The 20,634-nt window shown below is 40.3% G+C and overlaps 1 protein-coding gene across 3 annotated transcripts; it reads right to left on the reverse strand.

The window, feature by feature from the left end:
- Window positions 1-564: 564 nt before the first annotated feature.
- Window positions 565-17,908, reverse strand: mknk1 (MAPK interacting serine/threonine kinase 1). Of its 3 annotated transcripts, none has more exons than XM_061237483.1 (14): window positions 17,772-17,902; window positions 16,000-16,062; window positions 15,095-15,227; window positions 12,889-12,990; window positions 11,523-11,620; window positions 11,301-11,380; window positions 11,136-11,209; window positions 8,433-8,537; window positions 8,276-8,331; window positions 7,919-8,014; window positions 7,163-7,357; window positions 5,692-5,856; window positions 4,558-4,601; window positions 565-4,163 (listed from the first exon to the last, which is right to left on the reverse strand). In XM_061237483.1, the coding sequence occupies exons 1-14, from the start codon at window positions 17,820-17,822 to the stop codon at window positions 3,920-3,922; spliced, it is 1,506 nt and encodes a 501-aa protein (XP_061093467.1). In that variant the 5' UTR covers window positions 17,823-17,902; the 3' UTR covers window positions 565-3,919. The 3 variants fall into 3 exon arrangements, with proteins under 3 accessions (XP_061093467.1, XP_061093466.1, XP_061093468.1); XM_061237482.1 differs by having other exon boundaries at window positions 15,095-15,230; XM_061237484.1 differs by lacking the exon at window positions 15,095-15,227 and having other exon boundaries at window positions 17,772-17,908.
- Window positions 17,909-20,634: the final 2,726 nt, after the last annotated feature.

Genomic DNA, 20,634 nt, shown 5'->3' on the forward strand with positions numbered 1-20,634 from the left:
TAGAGATATACTGCAGCTTGAGCAGCTGAATTTTCCATTTTTTTGTGTTTTTGTTTCCCTTCTTCTAGCTGTATCATCTCGCCCATGACTGTGATTCTGAGGCGCTATTGTGCACAACAATCTACTAACCCCTGCCTACTAACCCCTGCCCTGCCTACTAACCCCTGCCTAACCCCTGGCCTGCCGACTAACCCCTGCCTGCCTAGTCCCTCCCTCGGAACTCGACAGGGGTTAGTAGGAGTCCCAGCCAAACTGGGAATCAAACCCCAATCCTCTGTGTACCGAACCCATGCTGGCATCAAGGTCCGTTACTTTAGCAGTGCGCCACCGTAACTCCAAAAAAATCACTTCACTAGTAATCAGTAAGTGGGGAGACTAACACAGCAGTGTACTTCCAAGTGTGCTCAGCTCGATTATGTTGGAACAAAACTAAATCAAAAATCTACATTTCAAAATACCAAATTTTGAGTTGGGTAACACAAGAAACAGTTAATATAGTGGTCCTATAAAGATCCTTCATCGTTTTACAAAACACCATTTGGAAGAAAAATGGAAAGAAAACAGTTCAAGGGTGTGATAGTGTTTGTTTACTAAGACATATCAACAGGTTAACATTCCAAAACAAAACTGCCAACAGAATGCATTAAAATTGTTGCATGTACTGTACCTTCAGAATAATTAAATAAATAATTCTCAGATTCATGAACATGCTTTACAGAAGGAATAGCTCGGATTTCTTCAGTAAAATACCCATTTACTCTGTAGGCATTAGAACTGCCCATATCAAAGGGAAAAATACTGAATAGTAAAATGGACCACTCCCGGTCCTTCTGCAAGGACATGACCTTGCAGGTGCTAGTCTCAATCCGCTTCAGTGTCGCTTGTAATTGAAAGCATCACTCTGTCCACACCATACTCAAAAAGAACAATGTAGCGTTGCAATAGCATCATTTAATTTTAAGAAAATAAAGTGGCTTGTACAACAGCATATTTGTCTAGACTTCCAATGGTGTGCCATACTTTCCCTGAGTTTTTCCCTCTAATTGTCCACACACGTTTTCTCAAATCACTTTAGCGACTCAATCACCATTATGCTTTCATTGGAACCCAGTGACATTTTTGCCTCGTCAAATAAGATCATTGGCAAAGTTTATTCAGACAGAAAAAAAAATAGCATGTAGACTAAACAAAGTATAAATACTAAGACAAAAAGAGATTCATATAAAACCAAGCAACTTTGAAAAAATACACATAAAAAACACTCATTTTTACAACCGGCCCTGAGTAAAGTACTAAAGTAACAATCCCATAAACTTCCATAATAACTTCCATAAACATGCTACAGCTATCAGCCTAATTCTTAAAAGTATAAAACATAACACATGAATGAGCATGACTTCAGATTAGAAGAATTGTGACTCCAAAGCTCAATGCAATCCTCATAAACTGAAACCAAGTCACTGTATAAGAAAGCAAAATTGGAAAAATATCACATAACTTAGTCAAAGATATAAACCAGCAAACATGTACATAGACAGGACAACTGACAGAAATGCTCAAACATACCCATGCAGAAAAACGAGCATAAAGTGTCGAAAATGTGCACAGCTTTTTTTGTTGTTATTGTTCTGTTTTTGATAGGATTAACACTGAGGTAATTTGCGTAAGTAAATCAGATTTTTTCCAAGCAACTTACATGCTTAAAAATGTCCCACATGAAATCAGTTTAGCAAAAAACATGCTAATTGACTACGGTCATACTTTTCATGTTACGTAATGTCAGATTTTAACTAAAATTATTCACCAAACCAAACTACAGTTATTAAGCTTGAAGACTTAATTTTTAAAAACATTATGAATAAACCATATCACTCATATGTACGCATATGTACAAAAGCCATTTTACCATTGCTTCTGCTACAGTAGGTAAAAATAACTGTAAAATTCAGGATTATTTAATCAGTAAAAGAGTTAAATTGTTATTGTATCAGGAAAATTGTATCTCACAAATGCATATACTTCTATAAAGTATTTGATACTCTTTACTGACGTCACTGGCCCCATGGCTGAGTCCAATAACTACATAAAATAGCTATGCCTTGACAAGGTGCTGACAGACCACCTGCATTATGTCTACAACATTGATAACATTTAAAATATTGATTTAAATATGATTAAAATATTGATTGATTTTAAAATATTGATTGTTTATTTTTTCTTGATTTGGCTGAATACTCCACAATTTTATATTTGTGATCAAACAATTCACATACTATTAAAGTGTTCTATGAACGAATGTTATTATACAGGCACATTTTGGTTTCACCATGTAGAAATGACAGCACTTTTTATACAGTCCCCCCCTCCCCCCGATTAGTCAGGAGTATTCAATTGATTCCTTAGGGCAGGAATGAGAGCTTTCAGTAACCAGTTTTTGGAGTCCATTATTGGCATTTGTCAATATGAGGACCAAAGTTGTGCCAATAAAAGACAAGGAAGCCATTATGAGACTGAGTAAAAATAAAAAAAGTCAAATGACATAGGCCAAGAACAGAAAGGCAAGGTACCTCTTTCCAGCCACTTATTTTTCTCATCGCCTTGTTCTTCGCCTGACCTGGAAATTCCAACCCGATAAATGTTCCTTCTAATTGTAATTTCTAAATGGTAAACTAAAATATCCTCTAAAAAAGGTTGAGAACCACCTAAATAATTTGATTACAAATAAAAAATTGTGGTGTCCGGAGCCAAAACAAAGGAAAACATTTTCTTTGCCCCAATTGGATCTCACTGTATACTGTATATACTGTGTGCACGTGTGAAGCAGCATCCTTTTTGCCAGAATTCACATACCATCAGCCCATTTGCACCGAATCTCATTGAGTTCAGGAAGACAATATAAACCGTTATCAGTGCGAGGAAGTCTTTAAAGTGACTCACTTCAGCTCAACTAAAATGCTATTACTGTCCAATGTCTGTTAGGAGGACAACACATTCAAGTACACTGAAGAAAATAACACTGACAGTCCATAGGACTGGGTTCATGTCAGTTCCTGAATTTCTGTTCCTTTAAATTCATCTAGTTTGCACTGAATATCCAGGCTACCAATACTGTCAATGTGACCAACAATCAATTGTCAAATCAAGGACCTCTAAGAAAGACTTCAGCGTCAAAAAACACGATACAGAAAGTGCACATACTTTGAAACGTCTTCCAGCCACACCCTTTAAGAGCCCTGCAGGGTATGCTCACGTCTACCTCACACACATTCTTGAACTCTTGTGTTGTCTCAAGGGTCGAAAATGACCCGCCACTATCTTTATCAGCAGGGAAAACCCTCTGTTTCTTCTTGAAAAAAAGATTTGGGGTTTAAAATTCAATTAAGCCACTTTATTTTAGGGGTTAAGTGAAGGCGGGTCATTTTTGACCCTTAGGACGAGGGGAGTATACAGAATGTTAAGACTACCCAAGGGTTAAATAATCTGGGGATATACTGAAACATGGACTGCTACAGCATCCACACCAAGAACAACAACTATAACTATAAATACGTCATTTTAAAAATCGTTCTAACTCAAGATGGATGGTGGAGTTCACACTGCAACTATAGCGACAATGACAACAAACAATATCATATCATTAGGATCACTTTCAGAGTGTTTTTTTTCCAGCTCCATGAACGATAAAAGGCTGCCAGCCAATCAAAATTAATCTGAATTTACAGGGCATCACATGCAAAACAGCAGACGACATTACCGAGAGACTATTTACAGAACGTTAACGTTCAGCTATGTGGATGCTGACATCGTTGTCGTTACAAGTTGCGGTTATAGTTATAGTTATTGATGTGGATGGACGTTAAAGCCTGGTGACGGTTCACTGAAACAGAGACCAGGAACAGTCCTGGCTGGCTTCATGGGGTCAGCACGCATTGATGCAGGCAGGGGGCCCCTCAGCGCTGGCCTGGAAGTCCCCCGGGGGCCCGTCTCGCAGGGCGTGGGTCTGGGCCCGCCGGCGGGCCAGTCGGGAGTTGGAGGGCGGGGACAGGCGCATGGAGCACACGATGGCGGTCATGTCCTCCCGCTCCTCGTCGTGCTGCGAGAGCTGGCGGTTGAAGGCGATGGCGTCGGCTGCAAACTGCGTCAGGTCCTTGGTGCTGCTGTTCCTGTGGGCAGGGACATTAAACCACCTTCATTCACGGCTCGGATGGACCCGCAATCATTTCCAGCAATTTCATTTGTAGGACAATAAAAAAAGGTGAACCATCTTCACATAAAAAAAATGGAACTGCAATTTCATTCTGCGCACACACACAGACAAACACATTATATTTATTTAGAAGAAGCTTTTATCCAGACACACACACACACAGTTGTGCTCAGTGAACTCCCAAACTAAAGCACCATAATGAATGTCTCCGCTCATTAGAAGAACATCAATAACAGAAATACAATTCACACAGCAGTCCACCGTTCCCAAGTGCACCTCCTGCTGACATTCGTTTAGTTTGTTTCTGTTGATCTATAATCTGTGGAGAATGTTATGGCTCTGTGCCTTACCTTTGTAGAACATGCGGTGTAGGAAGTCCTCGTTCTGGAGCATTCTGGGACGGGCAAGAAGGGGAGATGAAAAATAGGCAAAATAAAATCAACTGGATTTACCGTGCTCTAGAAATTCACATAATGAAGATTACATGAAAACGTATACAGTATAATTTATACCACACAGTAATAAGAAATCAGGTGCTAATCAAATCTATTCTACTTTCACCATAACATGATTGCACAGTTCCAGTGCAGTGCTATTTAAAACACAAAGCAATGTTGTAAGGTGTACAATAAAAAAAATTGTTGTGCTAAGCACTCAGCAAATAACAAAGGCATGAAAATTACTGTGAACAATTAATGGACATTCTACAAGTTTAAGAACAGTCTTGATATGGAAGCAGTCAGCCTCAATTATATTAGCCCGGTCTGTGCTGTGAACATTTTCAACATGAAATACACTCAGTGATCACATTATTAGGTAGACCTGTACACCAGCTTGTTAATGCAAATATTTAATCAGCCAATCATGTGGCAGCAACTAAATTCATAAAAGCATGCAGACATGGTCAAAAGGTTCAGCTGTTTTTCAGACCAAATGTCAGAATGGGGAAGAAATGGGATCTGATTTTGCTGTGGCATGATGGTTTGTGCCAGACAGGGTGGCTTGATAATTTCAGAAACTGATGACGCACAACAGACTCTAGAGTTCACAGTTTAACAAGCAGTTTAACACATCGAGGTGTAAATACCAGGTAATAAAAGCTGAAATTCTGAACTTTTGTCTGAACTCTTTCATCTTTTTATCTCAATCCCAAATGTATTCAGTATATTGCAAAAACAAAGGAATTGGCCTTGCTGTTCCAATACTTTTTGAAGGGACTGTATCTGAAATTCATAACTGTTACGCATAGCAACAAAAATTATTTAGTACCCTCCCGAGTAACAAACATTAAAAACAACACGCATTTTTAAAAGCATAACACCATTAAATTATCGGTCAAATTAGAAGGTCGAATGTTTAATCTAGTAAAGGCTACAGTATAAATAGAATACTAATGCATGGTTTCGACACCTTTTGGTGTTAGCATTAGCGGTGACTCATCGTTCTGCTATCCGAGCTGTGACAGCGGAGGCAGAGACACTTACGCCCTGTACCCACGGGTGCTCCAGGACCTGGGCCGCACTCAGCCGCAGGGTGGCGTCTCGCACCAGCAGTTTGGAGATGAGGTCTTTGGCGTCGTCTGAGATGTGCGCCCAGTCCTTCTCTGGGAACTTGTACTTCCCCTCCTGAATGCTCTCAAAAAGATTGTTCTGGGGAAAAAAAGCACCATCCCGATCGGAAGGCCACATCAATGCCTCTGGCACAAGATTGGGGACTTCATTAAGCGCAAACCAGCCTAAACCTGCTCTGCTGGAAGAGTAAGTTCATATAACTCCTTTTCTCTCTTCTGTCCACCAGCTGCCAGTTAGACTTCAAAACACTTTTAACAAATGGAGCCTTGCAGGAGCCCAGATCTTATTGCACCATAAACACCAGCACACATGCAGGCTATTTTTCAAGCTCAGATTCAATAAAACAGCTGGAAGTAGAGCATTCCAATATTGTGCACTCTAAACCTGGAATGCTCTTACTTCATCATTTAGGAATTCAAGTTCTGTTAAAACTTTTAAAGCTGAAGACTTAAGACATACTTTCACCTATGGCCCAACATGACTGGTTTCATCGACTGTCAGCCGTTACAGGGACAATTCACCCAAAAGTTACCTATCTATCCAACCAGATATGACAATTTTTTTATGTTCTTATTAAGAGACAGTTTGATGTGCTATAAAGGACCATACAGACCGTTTTATTCCTGGCAATGAATCCGGTGAAAAACTATTTTAAAATATAATGCCACAGTTACTAGTGAACTTTTTAAACCAGAGCCATTTCTTATATTGCAAGCAGAACCTCCACACCAGTGTTCGAAATTGCAAAGACAATATAAGAACCGTCTTAGCTCGCAATGTCAGACTATGAAGAAGACCCCAGAATACTGGTATGCTTCAGTGGATCAACTTGCAAGAAATTAGAATGTCCATTGTTGATGCTCACAAGTAACTGTGGCATTATATTTGGAAAGGGATATTGCGTTTGAGTTTTTCGAGTGCAAATTTTTGTCAGATTAATTTCAGAAATAAAAAGGTCCATATGGTCCGTTATTTCATGGCTGGATCGGATAGATAGTACACTGGGTAAGTGAAAATTTACTTCAATTTAATTTCTGGGTGAACTGTCCCTTTAAGAGAGTTTTTCTGGTTAGTTTGCGATCTTGAACGCACCTGACGGCTCCCTTGAAAGGGAGATTTTGAATCTCAATGCAGAGTTCAAGACTCACCTGTTCCTTTTTTTTTTTTTTTTGCTCACTTTTAAAAAGATTATACAAAAACAAATAACATTTTTCAACTCCGTCCAGGAGGTTTGGTGAAAGAAAAATCGTAACTGAAATGTGTCCATTGCAGTAACTTTCCATTTAAAGGGCAGAACGGAGTTCGCCTGGGTAGTAACATCGAGCACAACACTGTTGTCGGCCCTCAGGACGCTGTCGAGGGCAAACACAAGCACGGGGCTTACCTGACAGGCGCGGCAGGTCTCCCCGCGCTCCCAGCCGCACTCCGTCCCGCAGTGGCCGGTGAAGGGCGGGCAGCCGCTCAGCATGATGTACAGGATGACCCCCAGGCTCCATAGGTCACAGCGCTTGTCGTAGAAGGTGGCCTCGTCCGTGAACACCTCCACCACCTCGGGGGCCATGTATTCCGCAGAGCCGCACTGAGAGGGAGAGACACGCAAGGGGACGAATAAACACAGGCACACACCAGCGTGGACGGTGACACGATTTTAACGGGCTGTAAGTCCTACACAGTTCACTCCACATGGATGCGAATACTCTCAAATTAAAGTGCAGACTCTGCAAGACGGTATTAAGATCCATATGAAGTAAACCGTGCAGGAAATGCAGCCATTTATAATTGTTTTGTTGTACATATACTTTAGGACCCAACTGTACATGCATAAACCCGCACGCACATACAGCACATTCAGGGTGTGAGAGCCCTTGCATGTAAATTTCAGCCTTCTGTGCAGTTTCTCCAAACAGAAATGAATATATTTTACAAATACGCATTTAAGGCGTCTGGCTTGGTTTCTTTGATTGCTTTAATCTGAAGACCAGTAAAAGACAAGCAGCATTGTCTATAGGACAGTATTCAGTATCGCCCTCCCAGACTGCAATTTTGTTCTCCTTTAAACAGCATTACACGGCCCAATGACACACTCTTGCGGCTTAAGACCCCGGGGCTGTGTGAATAGAAGAATGCTTGGTGTTCTTACTGGAGTGGTGAGCTCGGGGGTGGTGATGGGTGTGCAGGCACTGCTCAGCTTAACCCCACTGCCCAGGTCAAAGTCACAGATCTTCACTGGAGACACCTGCACATGTTCAAATACACCCATTGCGTTAAATTAACCAATATCTTTATTCCATTTTATTTATTTATATATTTTCAATCATCCATGCCATCTTTTTTTTAGGCAACAATTAGCCATCCCCTCTGCCCATTTAATGGTATTTTCAGTAATAAGTAAATTGATAAAAATTGCACATTTGCCTCCCGATAACTTGATGGCTTTCAGCTACGTTAGTGTTCTGTTATAAAAGGAAGTTGCGTAAGGACACAAAGCGAACGTTACCCGGTCAGCGAATTCACACAGAATATTTTCAGGCTTGAGGTCCCGGTGGGCGATTCCTGCGAAGAGCAGAAGCACGAGCGTGAGCTAACGGAAGCTCGCTTCGCCTCGCCTGTCTCGGATCAGAGAAAATACGCCACCCCCTTTGGCGGCCGCCTACCCTTAGTGTGGAGGAAGTTGAGTGCTTTGGCGATGTCCCTGACCACCCGGCTGGCCTCCAGCTCATCAAAGTGCTTACGACTCTGGATGTGAGACAGGATGGAGCCTGTGGAGCACAGAGAGCGGTCAGCCTCCATTTTACCATTACACAAGCAACACTCACTCTCTACAATACAAAATCAGCTCCTTACTTTAAAACACACAGAAATGGAATTACAGGATATGGTGCTCCAAGTCACATACACTGATGAGCAAAAACATTATGACCACTCACAGATGAAGCGAATAATGTTGATTATTTCATAACGACGGCGCATGTCAAGGTCTGGGATATACAGAGCCCTCCATAACATTTGGGCATCATTTATTAATTTACCTTTGTGATTTGTAATAAAAAATAAATAAAAAATCACACATGGTTAAAGTGCACATATATTAGTGAATATATATATCAGATATGAAATACAGGGCATTTTTACACATTTTGGCTTCACCATGTAGAAATTACAGTAGTATGTGTTTAGATATAGTCCCCCAATTCAAGGCACCATGATGTTTGGGACACAGCAATGTTATGTGAATGAGACATGTTTAGTATAGTTCTGGCCAGAGGACTGGGTCGGAGCATTTCGGAAATGGCTAGGCTTGTGGAGTACCACCGGTCAGCAGTGGTGAGTACCTACCGACAGTGGTCTGAGGAGGGACAAACCACAAACTGGTGACAGGATGTCGATCGCCCAAGCCTTATCAATGTGGGAGGGCAACAAAGGCTATCCCGTCTGGTCTAAACCAACAGAACGGCTACAGTGGCACAAGTCGCAGAAAATGTTAATGATGGTTATGGAAGGAATGTGTCACAACACACGGTGCATCACACCCTACTGCGTATGGGGCTGCTTACCCAGTCAGAGTGCCCATGGCCATGATTATGTGGCTAGGCGTCAAATCTTGTAATACAGCAGTAAATGCAATGTAGAGAGAAGTCAGCCATAGCAACAAAGCCTAATGCTGCATTCACGTTTTACCACCTTCCGACTGGGAAAAGCAGTTCACATCAACCAGTGACATTAAACGCGAGGCAAAAAACAAAACTCGCAGAAAAATGAGGTGCATCAGCTACATGCCATGCCACTTCTATACAATGATGTTTGCAGGTGTAAACTTGAACTCGCCAGTATTGTTTGTTGTCTCTTTCATGAGCTTCACCAAAGAAATTGACTCGGTCTTTGAAGATGTGCTCTTTCCAAAGTAGGCTACACCACACCACAAATCTTCTAATAAAGCAATAAATGTGCATGTAATATGAAGAGCGGCCAGACATATAAACGAAACAATAACTTGTAAGCTACACCCTATTTATAGTGAACCTTCTTTTTTACATGTTTGATGGAAGTTATATTTAACACTAATTAATCAGGATCACCCATATTAATGCTGAATCCTGTTGCATCTTTAAATGATATGAATAATTATAATATTCAATTGGCTTATGAGAGTAATTTTACCACTGTAAATCAAAATATACATTAATGGAATAATGAAAACACAAAACATACTTTACAACCGTGTGCTTTCATTTCACGCACACAATACGAACAGCTGAGAACAAACTGACATCCGAAAACTTTGATAGATCCCACATTATTTGTGCAAATGCATTTCCAAAGGATTTACGGTCAATTTTGTTTGGCTCACGTTTGATAAATGAGGCTAAATGTCCGGGAATGGTATGAGGAACATGACGAAGAGTTCAAGGATTTGCCCAGGCCTCCAATTTCCCCATTTCTCAATTTGATCGAGCATCGGTGGGATGTGCTGGAACAACATGTCCGAACCACAGTGACTCCACCTCACAACTTACAGGACGTATGGTATCTGGCGCTAACACCTTGGTGCCAGATACCACAGGGCACCTTCAGAGATCCTGTAGACTCCATGCCTTGGCGGGTAAGAGCCATATTAGCCATAATGGTCATAATGTTTTGACTCATCAGTGCATGTTTATAACAGAAATTATGGATTTCTCCTCAAAGTATAAATATATAATTGCAATGAATGCAAGCCTTTAATATTTCTGATGCGTCTGCTGAATGCAAAATTTACCATACAACAGAACCTCAAAGATACAAATCTCAGTTAGGCTGACAAGTCAACAGAACAGGCTAGGAAACTGGAGGCAGTATAAGCAATTACACCTTATCAATGCAAGCTCTTTCCATTCAGACTTTCTATTGATAAAAAATGCAAAATGCGTATGTGGGGAGGTCAGTACTTGATACAAATATGGGGGTGAAAAAATAAATGAAACATTCAGTATTAGAAGATAATGGTACATGAAGAGGAGCTGTATCATTCATGGAAAAAATAAATTAAGTTTTAATGAAATCCTCATTACGGTTTGTTTCATTACTGTTTATTAACCTAATCTAAGGACTAGAACTACACAATAAGAATTGCTATTGGTGTATTTTTCATTTTCAAAGTCGGAAACATTTCAGGGATACAGATAACCTGCATTCTTTTATAATTTCATATTTATCAAGTACAACACACCCAAACATACAATACATAATAACAATAACAATAATATAACACTACATGTGTAACCTGTATTCTTGATGGATTTGTATCTTCAAGGTTCTATTGAACTTCTAAAGCACAAAACATTAAAGAAAACTTTTAAAAAGGCAAATTTGTACTCTACCTCCTCGTAACTTCTCAAATACTAAATAGAAGCAGGCGTCATCTTCAAAAAATTCTATGAGCTCCAAAATATTCCTACAAAATAAAAATAAAAAGAAGTCATTCAAGAAATGCATGATGCCAACATACAGTGTGATTAACAATACAGAGTGATGGTGCAATTCACCTGTTCCCCTGGCACTGGTAGAGGGTCTCTACCTCCCTAAACACACGGGTGCGACTGTGGCTTTTAGTCTTCTCTATAATCTGCACATACCAAACAAGAGGGCATAGATTTATTGGTCTGCTCCTACAGTACTCCCCTCTTTCTCAAAAATATAAACAGCAATGCCTTAAAACTAAAAATAACAATTCCCAGAATGCTTTGCTTGAAACAGCCCCCGCTCACCTTCACAGCATATTCCTTTCCATTCTGCAGGCTTGTGCAGCCCTGAACTTTGGCATGCGCCCCCTTTCCCAGCAGTTCCTCAGTTAGCCTGTACAAGTCTGCAAAGAAAACGTGGATCAAGCCAAACTCATTAAGACATTTTCAAGAAAGTGCAAGTTTTGGCAAGACGTCAAAAACATTGAAATAAAATTTTTGGCTCCATAGTCCAGTGCATTGGATTTGAAATGAAACAATGAATTTGAAGTTAAAGCGATACTGTCCCCTTCAATTTGAGGGTTTTACATCTATATCAGGTGATGCGTGTAGGAATCGCACCCCTTTTTATATAAAGCCCCCCCCCCCCCCCCCCCATTTTAAGGAACCAAAAGTAATTGAATGGTTAGCATCTCAGCGGTTTCTGAATAGTGAGGTGTATTCAACTGCTTCTTTAGTGCAAGTATGAGAAAGCTTTCAGTATCTAGTCTTGATCCTAGGCTTTTCATTTACTACATTGGAGTCGGTTACTGGTTATTGAGCTGAAAATTATGCTGATACAGTGTGGTACACATTTGTTGGCTAAATGGCTTTAAGTCATCAAGAGTCCAAAGTATCAAATGAGCCTCAAACCACTGTGCTGCTGTCAGACATTCAGTAGATAATACAAGAATTGTTTCTCCTGATTAATTTTCCTGTTGAACTCAATGGAAAAAAATATTCAGGGGAAACAATTATTGTAGTATCTATCTGCATATGTATAAAAACCACCCATTAATAAAAGCTCTGAGTCTGCACTTTGACCACGTATGAATTGTTTGATTACAAACAGAGAAAATAAGATGTTAAATGAGAAAAAGCAGAAAAAGACCAGGCGACCTCAAACTTTTGAATGGTAGTGTGCATGCAAACCAGATGCAAAACACACTGTGGGAAACAAACTGCCATAAAACTGAAAAAGCACACAGAAAAAAGTATTGTGCCATTGGCTGCCAGAATAGAAAGAGTCAATACACCGATCTTCATTTCTTATTCTAAACAAACATACAAATGACTGAAAAATGCCTGTATTTTACATTTCATATCAACATGACCTCTGCTGGTCATGAATGCATTGCAATCTGAAATGTTGTCACAGGCGCATGAGAAGACATGGTTATCCCACCAACTAAAATCCCTCCCTCCCTAGGTAATCAGGTGGAAACCTGTGGAGGCCTGGAGCCCTGGTTAGCACTGACACAGCAGGGCTTTGATACAGAAACGCGGGACACACACTGGAACGGTGTCTAAACACGATGGGCCACCTGCCAGCCATTTTTTCCCTTTAGTGGGGAAAAAAGGTCATTTGAAGTCTCCTTTCAAATGTTCCATAAAATCATTTATATGGTGTTACCATTGAAGTTTCCTGTAAAGCTGTCCGTCGCCCGTGTTCTCCTTTTCTTCTTCTTTCTCTTGGCAGCGTCCTCGATGCTTATGGGTTGGCTGCCCTCCATTACTGCAATAATGATGCAGTGTACGGTCAGTGTGGAGTAAACAAATATGGGAATGATTGTGACGCAAACCAGTCTAGTTGAACAATTTGGTTCTATTGCAAGTTTAGCAATATCTGTTAATAAATAATATTTACTCTGATAAAAAGAGTACTTACTTTATCTGCAACCATTTGACGGTTACATTGTAGTTCTATAATTGGATACATGTTCATGTTTGGAAAGATTTGTCAATATACCTAAAATAGTCCGCAAAAACTTCACAGGCTTCATTGAAAAAACTAATTATATTAATTTAACAAACAGTCGTATGCAGAGCAAATTAGGAGAAGTGCCTTCCCTTAATTAAAATGAGCAATGTTTAACAATGTTCTGACACCAGTTAGTAAAGACGCAAAATCATAGATTTAAACCATAAGATAGAATAGAATAGAATAACCTAAATTATTATAAAAGGAGAAAGTGAGAAAGGGTGGGAATGAGAGGGGAATCCAGATGCAGCCAGCAATCTGCCTGCATCGAAAGATAGCCAATAATTCTGCCGTCCTGACCAGTTTGTTCCACCATAGGGGCATACCGACAGGCATTATGACTCTATACAAACATTAACAAAGAGGAGAGCCAGGAGAGTGTGTAGGTATTTTAAGATTGCTTGGAGACATGGTGGAGCTGTTCCCCTCACTCCCCTGAAGTTCATGCAGGCTGTAACAGGCAGCCCATGAAGCCAGATGAGCGGGGGTGCGACATGCACATGCTTGGGAAGACTGAAGTCAGGCAGCTGCATTCTGTCTTAACTGCAGGGGTTTAGGGCTGTAAGCCTGAGTCCTACAGGGCCTGTGCTAGGAGCCGTGTACAGTAGGCGAGTGTTCCATGGTCTGATCCAATCTCGAATTACCTCTCAAAATAAAATATACAGTGGCTTCAGAAAGTATTCAGACCCCTTCACTTTTTCCACACTTTGTGTTGCAAATGTAATACAGCTTCAGTTCTCAGGTAAGTTCAGGTAAGTCTCAACAAGCTTTGCACACCTAGATTTGAGCACTTCATTCCATTCTTCCTGGCAAGCTCTGTCAGATTGGATGGGAAGCATCAGTGAACTGCCATCTTCAGCTCTCTCCACAGATGTTCTATGGGCTTTGGCTGGGCTACTCAAGGGCAGTTAAAAGACATGTCCCAAAGTCACTCCAGCATTGTCTTGGCTGTATGCTTTGGGTCATTGTCATGCTGAAAGGTCAACCGTCATCCAAGTCTGAGGTCGCATGCACTCTGGAGCAGGTTTTCATCAAGGACCTCTCTGTGTTTGGCTGCATGCATCCTTCCCTCAATTCTGTCTCCTTGTCCCTGCCTGATTGATGGAATGCTGCGGAGATGGTCATCCTTCCGGCAGGTTCTCCCATCTCTGCAGGACTTCCAAAGCTCTGTTAGAGTGACCGTTGAATTGTTGTTCCAAACTTCTTCCATTTCACAATTGAGGCCACTGTGCTCATGGAAACACCCACAGCTTCAGAACTGGTTTTATACCCTTGCCCTGATCTATGCCTCGCCACAATTTTACTTCATGGCTTGGTTTTTGTCCCAACATGCAGTGTGAATTGTGGGACCTTATATATACAGGGGCGTGCCTTTCTAAACTATGTCCAATCAATTCAGTTTTCCACAGATGCACTCCAATCAAGTTCTAGACACATCGCAAAGATAAATAAAGCAAACACGATGCACCTGACCACACTTTGGAGTCCTACAGCAAAGGGTCTGAACAGAGAGATGTCAGTTATTGATTTTTTTATTAATTTGCTAACATTCCTAAAAACATGTTTTCATTTCATCATTATATGTTATTTTGTGTACACTAATGGGTAAAATAGAGCATGCAAAACATGAATGGGATCGGAATACTTTCTGAAGCCGCTGTATATGGAACTAAAATAAACTCCACCTTGACCAATATACAATGTTGCAGTCACCCAAATAAACATGTAGGCCATTGTTTCTTGGCCATCTGCTCAGTATTTAGCAGAAGTTACCAAGGCTTTGTGTGATTTGAAATTTAGCAGGTCTCACAGGATATCAGTGAACGGTCATGATGTGTGGCTGCTTCTGCTTTCTGACCTGGGCTCTGTGCTGCAGTGCCAGCCACGTTGCAGGACGAGCTGCGCTGCACCTCGACAGGGGAGCCGTTTTGCTGGAGGGGGTCCAGGCCGGCACAACTTTCATCCACTGGGACAGAGTCCACAGACATGCTCTGCTGTTACAGCACAGAGAGAAAGAAGCAGGAATCAAATGGCCACTACACACTATACTAGCAAAGGGCACTTGACACATTGCCCATCATGCCCAGCAAGATGACACAGCAAAAAGAAAAAGAAGAGGTTCATGAAATAAACAAAGATTTGACCTAGATATATTTAAATATAGTAGGTATTGTATTACGGGCCATGCCACGTATACGAGCCTGTTATGATCCCCATGGGCAGGCAGCCAATACTGCATAGCAATAGGAAAGCACATGATAGACTAAGAGGAAGGAGAACCTTATCTGACCTGTGAAATTCCCAGCAGCATTTCCACTTCTCTAGATAGACTGTTACTCATAGGCACTGACGCTGCATTACATCATCTAAAATCAATGTGAGATGTCTGCCCTGAATTAGGTAATTTTGTCTGAAGTCAGATCAATTCGATAATGACTCCACACTTTCGATATTACATTGAGGTAATCACCAGTCAGTTCTCCAAAACTGTTCCATTAATCATTCAAGGCAAGAATCGTACCATAAGATGAATTGCTCTGACCTCTGCTTCACTTAAGGTTGTAACTTTTTTTATCTGCTCATTGCCCTTCCTGCTACATGATGCAAAAAAACTTATCTGATTTCTGTGACTGTATTATTTCAAATATGTGATTCATTTTCTATCATAAACAAGCCCTCAGCAGTGGTCTATTTCGAGATAAAAATGGTTTGGCAACATTTCATCTGAAAGCACAAGTGATTGTGGGAGGACGTGTGGATTACCTGGAAAGTCCGCTGGAAAGCCTGTAGCTCTGCTATCTTTCTCTGTCTCACCATATCCGCTAGCTGAAAATAACACGCCCTTTTTGGTTAAGAATGCTTCTCGGCAGGAAGTCTAAAGTATATAACACAGAACTCCAGTTACTGTATGTGCTGTAGCTATTTATCAAATCAACAATCGAATTACGTTACAGTGTAACAGTTAAGTCATATCAAACAAAAGAAAACTGAATTAGCAAGTTATGCGTCTAACATTAGGCTACTGTTGGCAAGTAGTAAAAAGAAACATTAATTAAAGAAAATGCTAGCTGGCTTTTTATTACAAAATTATGTTGTGTTGTCTTTGCAGCAAGAATCGCCGAACTGGTTTACCAAGAATTTCTGGAAATTTTAATTCCTTCCGTTTTCATAAAAACTTGGTAAGTCACGTACGCGATTCATTTCAGCATACAGTGACAAGGTAATGGTGCTTCCTTGTGACAGTGTTCTGTGGAAGCTGTTGCTAAGGAGAGACTCCGAACTGGGCACGCTTTTACCGTTCAGCCAAAAGTGCTCCTTGCAAAATTGTTCAAGCAGGTACACACCGTGTTATATAGACGGTCAGATCAGTTTTTAAGTAATGTTTAGATTAACCAAATAAAGATTAACCTGCATAACAGAGTGGGAAACTAGTAGTATGCTTCAGGTGCTGTATTGGAACATCGTGATGGCAATATCGTGAGTTGTGTCGTTATTTGTCGTTTTCTCTATAATTATTGGTCCAATTCAAATGAATCAAAGTATTTTTGTGTCTGGGATAGCCAATAAGCAACCATAATCATAAACCACATTCCTCACGAGATAAACCATCGAACGTACGTTTACTTTGGTGAAAGCAGCCGTTTCCTGGTGCTCTTTTTGGAACACCGTGAATCTACGTTACTCGAAAGGCATTCTTCTAGGTAGGTATTCAAGCCATAGCTAGTGGCTCGTGACTCAAAGAATGGAACGGGATCTAGATATAGATGTAGCTAACACAGAGTCTAACTTAGCTAATGGCAGAAGGTCTTTGATATTCGTATTAGTCAGACAAATATCTATCTAGACCGACAATCATCTCTTGTATCTAAGTTAGTTAGCCTGCTAGCGTGCTCGCCAGCTGAACATCATGATGTATTCTCAATAACAAGACACATTCCACAACCGCAATGATAACCAGTCTTAGCTTAGCTATACGTTATGCAGCTTTGTGCGTTACACACTCATCAATATAGGCTACGATGTTATACTTATATTCTACATATTAATTCCGCTAGAGCCAGCTAGCTCAGTCGAATCGCTAGCAACCGATACAGTAAACTGACGCACTACGCAACAACTGTATCTTGGATAATCGCTTAACGTTACAGAAATTGTGTCATCGAAATAGGTGAAATATTAATACATAAGATCACTATTAACTGTTAGCTAAATTAACGTAAGATATGGCTTGTGCATTGGCTAGCCAGGTGCCTTACACGGCGGCGTATTAAATTGCAATAACACATACATTATAACCTTAGCTAGCTACCTGGCCATCATAATCTCTAGCCGACCAGCAACTCTTCGCCAGATAACGTTAGCGATTTGGCTAGCTAGCTACAAAATTGGTCACATCATGAAATTCGGGTGTCAATACTGAAATCTGAAAAGTTAACGGCTGTCTAAACTAGCCAACGAGCTAATGTTAAATTGTGCGTATCACAACCCGGACATTCATGTCATAAAACAAGTATGTTATTTTATTTAAGACAAACCTGAAAGCTGCATCCGTACAACCCCAGCTGTGCCTTGACTCCCTCTGCCATTTCCCAACCAGCGAGAGGCGGCAAGTAAGCTAGTTCAGCACAGGAGAATAAAAAACATTGGTCATCTTGCGAAACCGACGTTTCCGCATGTATGCTGACAGGCTTACAGCGACCATGTGAGGGTGCTGAAGAATTTGAATTCGTAGAAGCTATGACTGTGTCTCAAATTGCAGACTTGTGGAGTTGTGCACTAGTTATAGTCCATGAGCAAGACCCTCAAATTTTGACCATCATGCCCACTTCCTAGTATTATAAAATGTATGATAGCATTGTGGCAATGGTAGTTTCATGTGCTATCACTCGTTTTTAAACCCCATCATCATTATTTGTTTTTCACGTCTTTTCATCAGTTTTCAATTAAAACTCACATGGAAACAGTTAATATAATGTTTTCAGAATATAATGAAGTCATATAGCTTACAATTCAACAGTGTTATTTTCGGTACCCTAAAGTCAATAGAGTCAGGGTGCTCGATGGTTAGTCTGCGTACTGCTTTTTGTTCCAACCAATGGCCTTGTTTTAAATTTGCTGATTTGGGAAATCCGAAATCACTTCTCGCTTAAATTAAGCCATTTATTTTATCTATATTTAACTCTTTTTTTTTCTTCTGTAGTTTGATCTCTATAGATAAACGAAATATAAACGCTAGAGTCCATGTCCTTTCTTTTGTTATGTTCTTTTTCCTTCTTGAATAATATTGTCATATACTGTATATCTGATATTTTACAGGTCTTAATCATTGATTGTTGGCAGTTCCTTAACTTCAGCTCTAATACTATGATTCTGCAGGAAATACACTAGAGATTCACACAAAGCTAATTGCTGCTTGCAAGATAAATAATTTTAATTAGTTAGGTCCATAACTGGCACCCTTGATGAATATTCACAAAAATACTAGAAAATAATAGTTATTGACAAAATTTCCAACATTTTATTTTCCAATGGTATTGTACTGTAATGTGCTTTATTAATGATTCAGTGGAATTAACCTAAGTCTTACATTTTTCAAATAAAAAGTGTTTTTCCCCAAAAAAACAGGTTTTACTTATTGGCACTCCTGGTTAAATATTTTGTGTAAACAACCCTGCCAGAGATGACAGCCATGAGTATTTTCCTATAATTTGTGACATGGTTAGAGAACACATTTCGAGAGATTACTGACCATTTATCCATGCAGAACTTTTCAGAATCATTGGTATCTTTGGGATAGCCCTCTCTTCAGGTCAAACTGCTGGTTTTTAATGGGATTTAAGTCTGAAGATGGCCATTGCATAAAATGGTTGTTGTTTTTCTTAACCATTTTTGTGTGGATTTTGATGTATTCTTGGAGTCATTGTCCTGCTGGACAATCTACCTATGACCAAGCTTCGGCTTCCTAGCAGAGGCAGCCAGATTTTCTGCCAAGATGTCCTGGTACTTTGTTGAAGTCAATGTGCTATTGAACTTAAATAGTGCCCCTGGACCACTGGCAGCAAAACATCTCCAAAACATCAATGACCCACTGCCATGTTTGACAATAGGTGTGAGGAGCTTCTCCTTGAATGCATTCCATTTTACCGGCAAACATGTTGATGGTGTGTATGGCCAAAACATTCAATTTTGGTCTCATCTGACCATAGCACCCTTCTCCAGTCATAATTCCAATGAGGTTTGGTCAACTCAAGATGCTTGCTTGTGTTTATTGTGCTCAATAAGTGCTGTCTTCATGTCACCCTTCCAAAGAGTTTGCTGATATGGAGGTGCCATTTTATGTTTTTCTTTAGACTTGCTGACCTCAAGCCACAACCAATCTCTGCAATTCTTAAACTGCAATCTGGTTACTTATGGCCTCTCTCAGCATTTTCCTTACCATCCATGATGATAATATGCACTTGTGTACTCTTCCTGGCAAGCCATTCCATATGTTTTACACCTTCTTACGATTGCCCTTACAGTGCTAAGTAGTATGTTAAACTTTTTATGTTTTTAAAAAAAAATACCAATTACCCAACTTGTGATGGTCAACTACAAATAAAGAAATCAAGTATCCTGTATGTATATAAAATATAGATCAATATCCATGTTCATGATCACTATCCACATCCACCTTTTTTCAACATTTTTATTAAGGGTGCCAATAATTCTGGAGCCCACTGTACATCCAACCCACCCATCAGTGTGGTCTACACATAATCTTGATGAATCGCTTTGTCTGATCATCATGTCCCTGGACCTCTTCAGTTCAAACAGGAACCCGGGTTCTTTGGACTCTGCCCAAAATCCAGATGGCGGAGAGTCCATTTCAAACATGGTCAAACCAGCCTCTGAAAACCTTTGATCTCCTAATGCGTCTCCACTTTACACATACTGTAGCATGGGTGTGTCAAGCTCTGCTCTCTCACGTTTTTTTGGGGGGTTTGTAGTGGTCACTTTCTGTTATTAATTTGGCTGGTTTGAAGCTACAATCTGTTTGCAAATAGGAAGTCAAAGAGGCAGAGCCTTGATGCCAAAGTTTGCATTTTTATTATTCTCAGTAAAAAAACATTGTGAGTTGTCTGACTGAACAACTTTGCTGGTGTGCCTACCAAGATGTTGCTGACAAACCCTCATCCTGTTGCGTCAACCATTTGGTCGCCTGCTCAGAGACAGTTGAAATACCACATTTTCTGCAACCAGCAATTTCTGATAAAGTGGAACTTGTAGTGTGAAAATGACCATGAGGATAAAGCATGCTGCCGTCACTATCTTCAAGAACTGTTGCAGCCTGGGCTCATGACTTATTTCTGACAGAATGTATTAAGTCCTTTCTACCTTTAACATCCTGGATAGCAG

The sequence above is a fragment of the Conger conger genome, chromosome 4, assembly GCF_963514075.1.
Source record: "Conger conger chromosome 4, fConCon1.1, whole genome shotgun sequence".
In the NCBI taxonomy this organism is placed as follows: domain Eukaryota; kingdom Metazoa; phylum Chordata; class Actinopteri; order Anguilliformes; family Congridae; genus Conger; species Conger conger.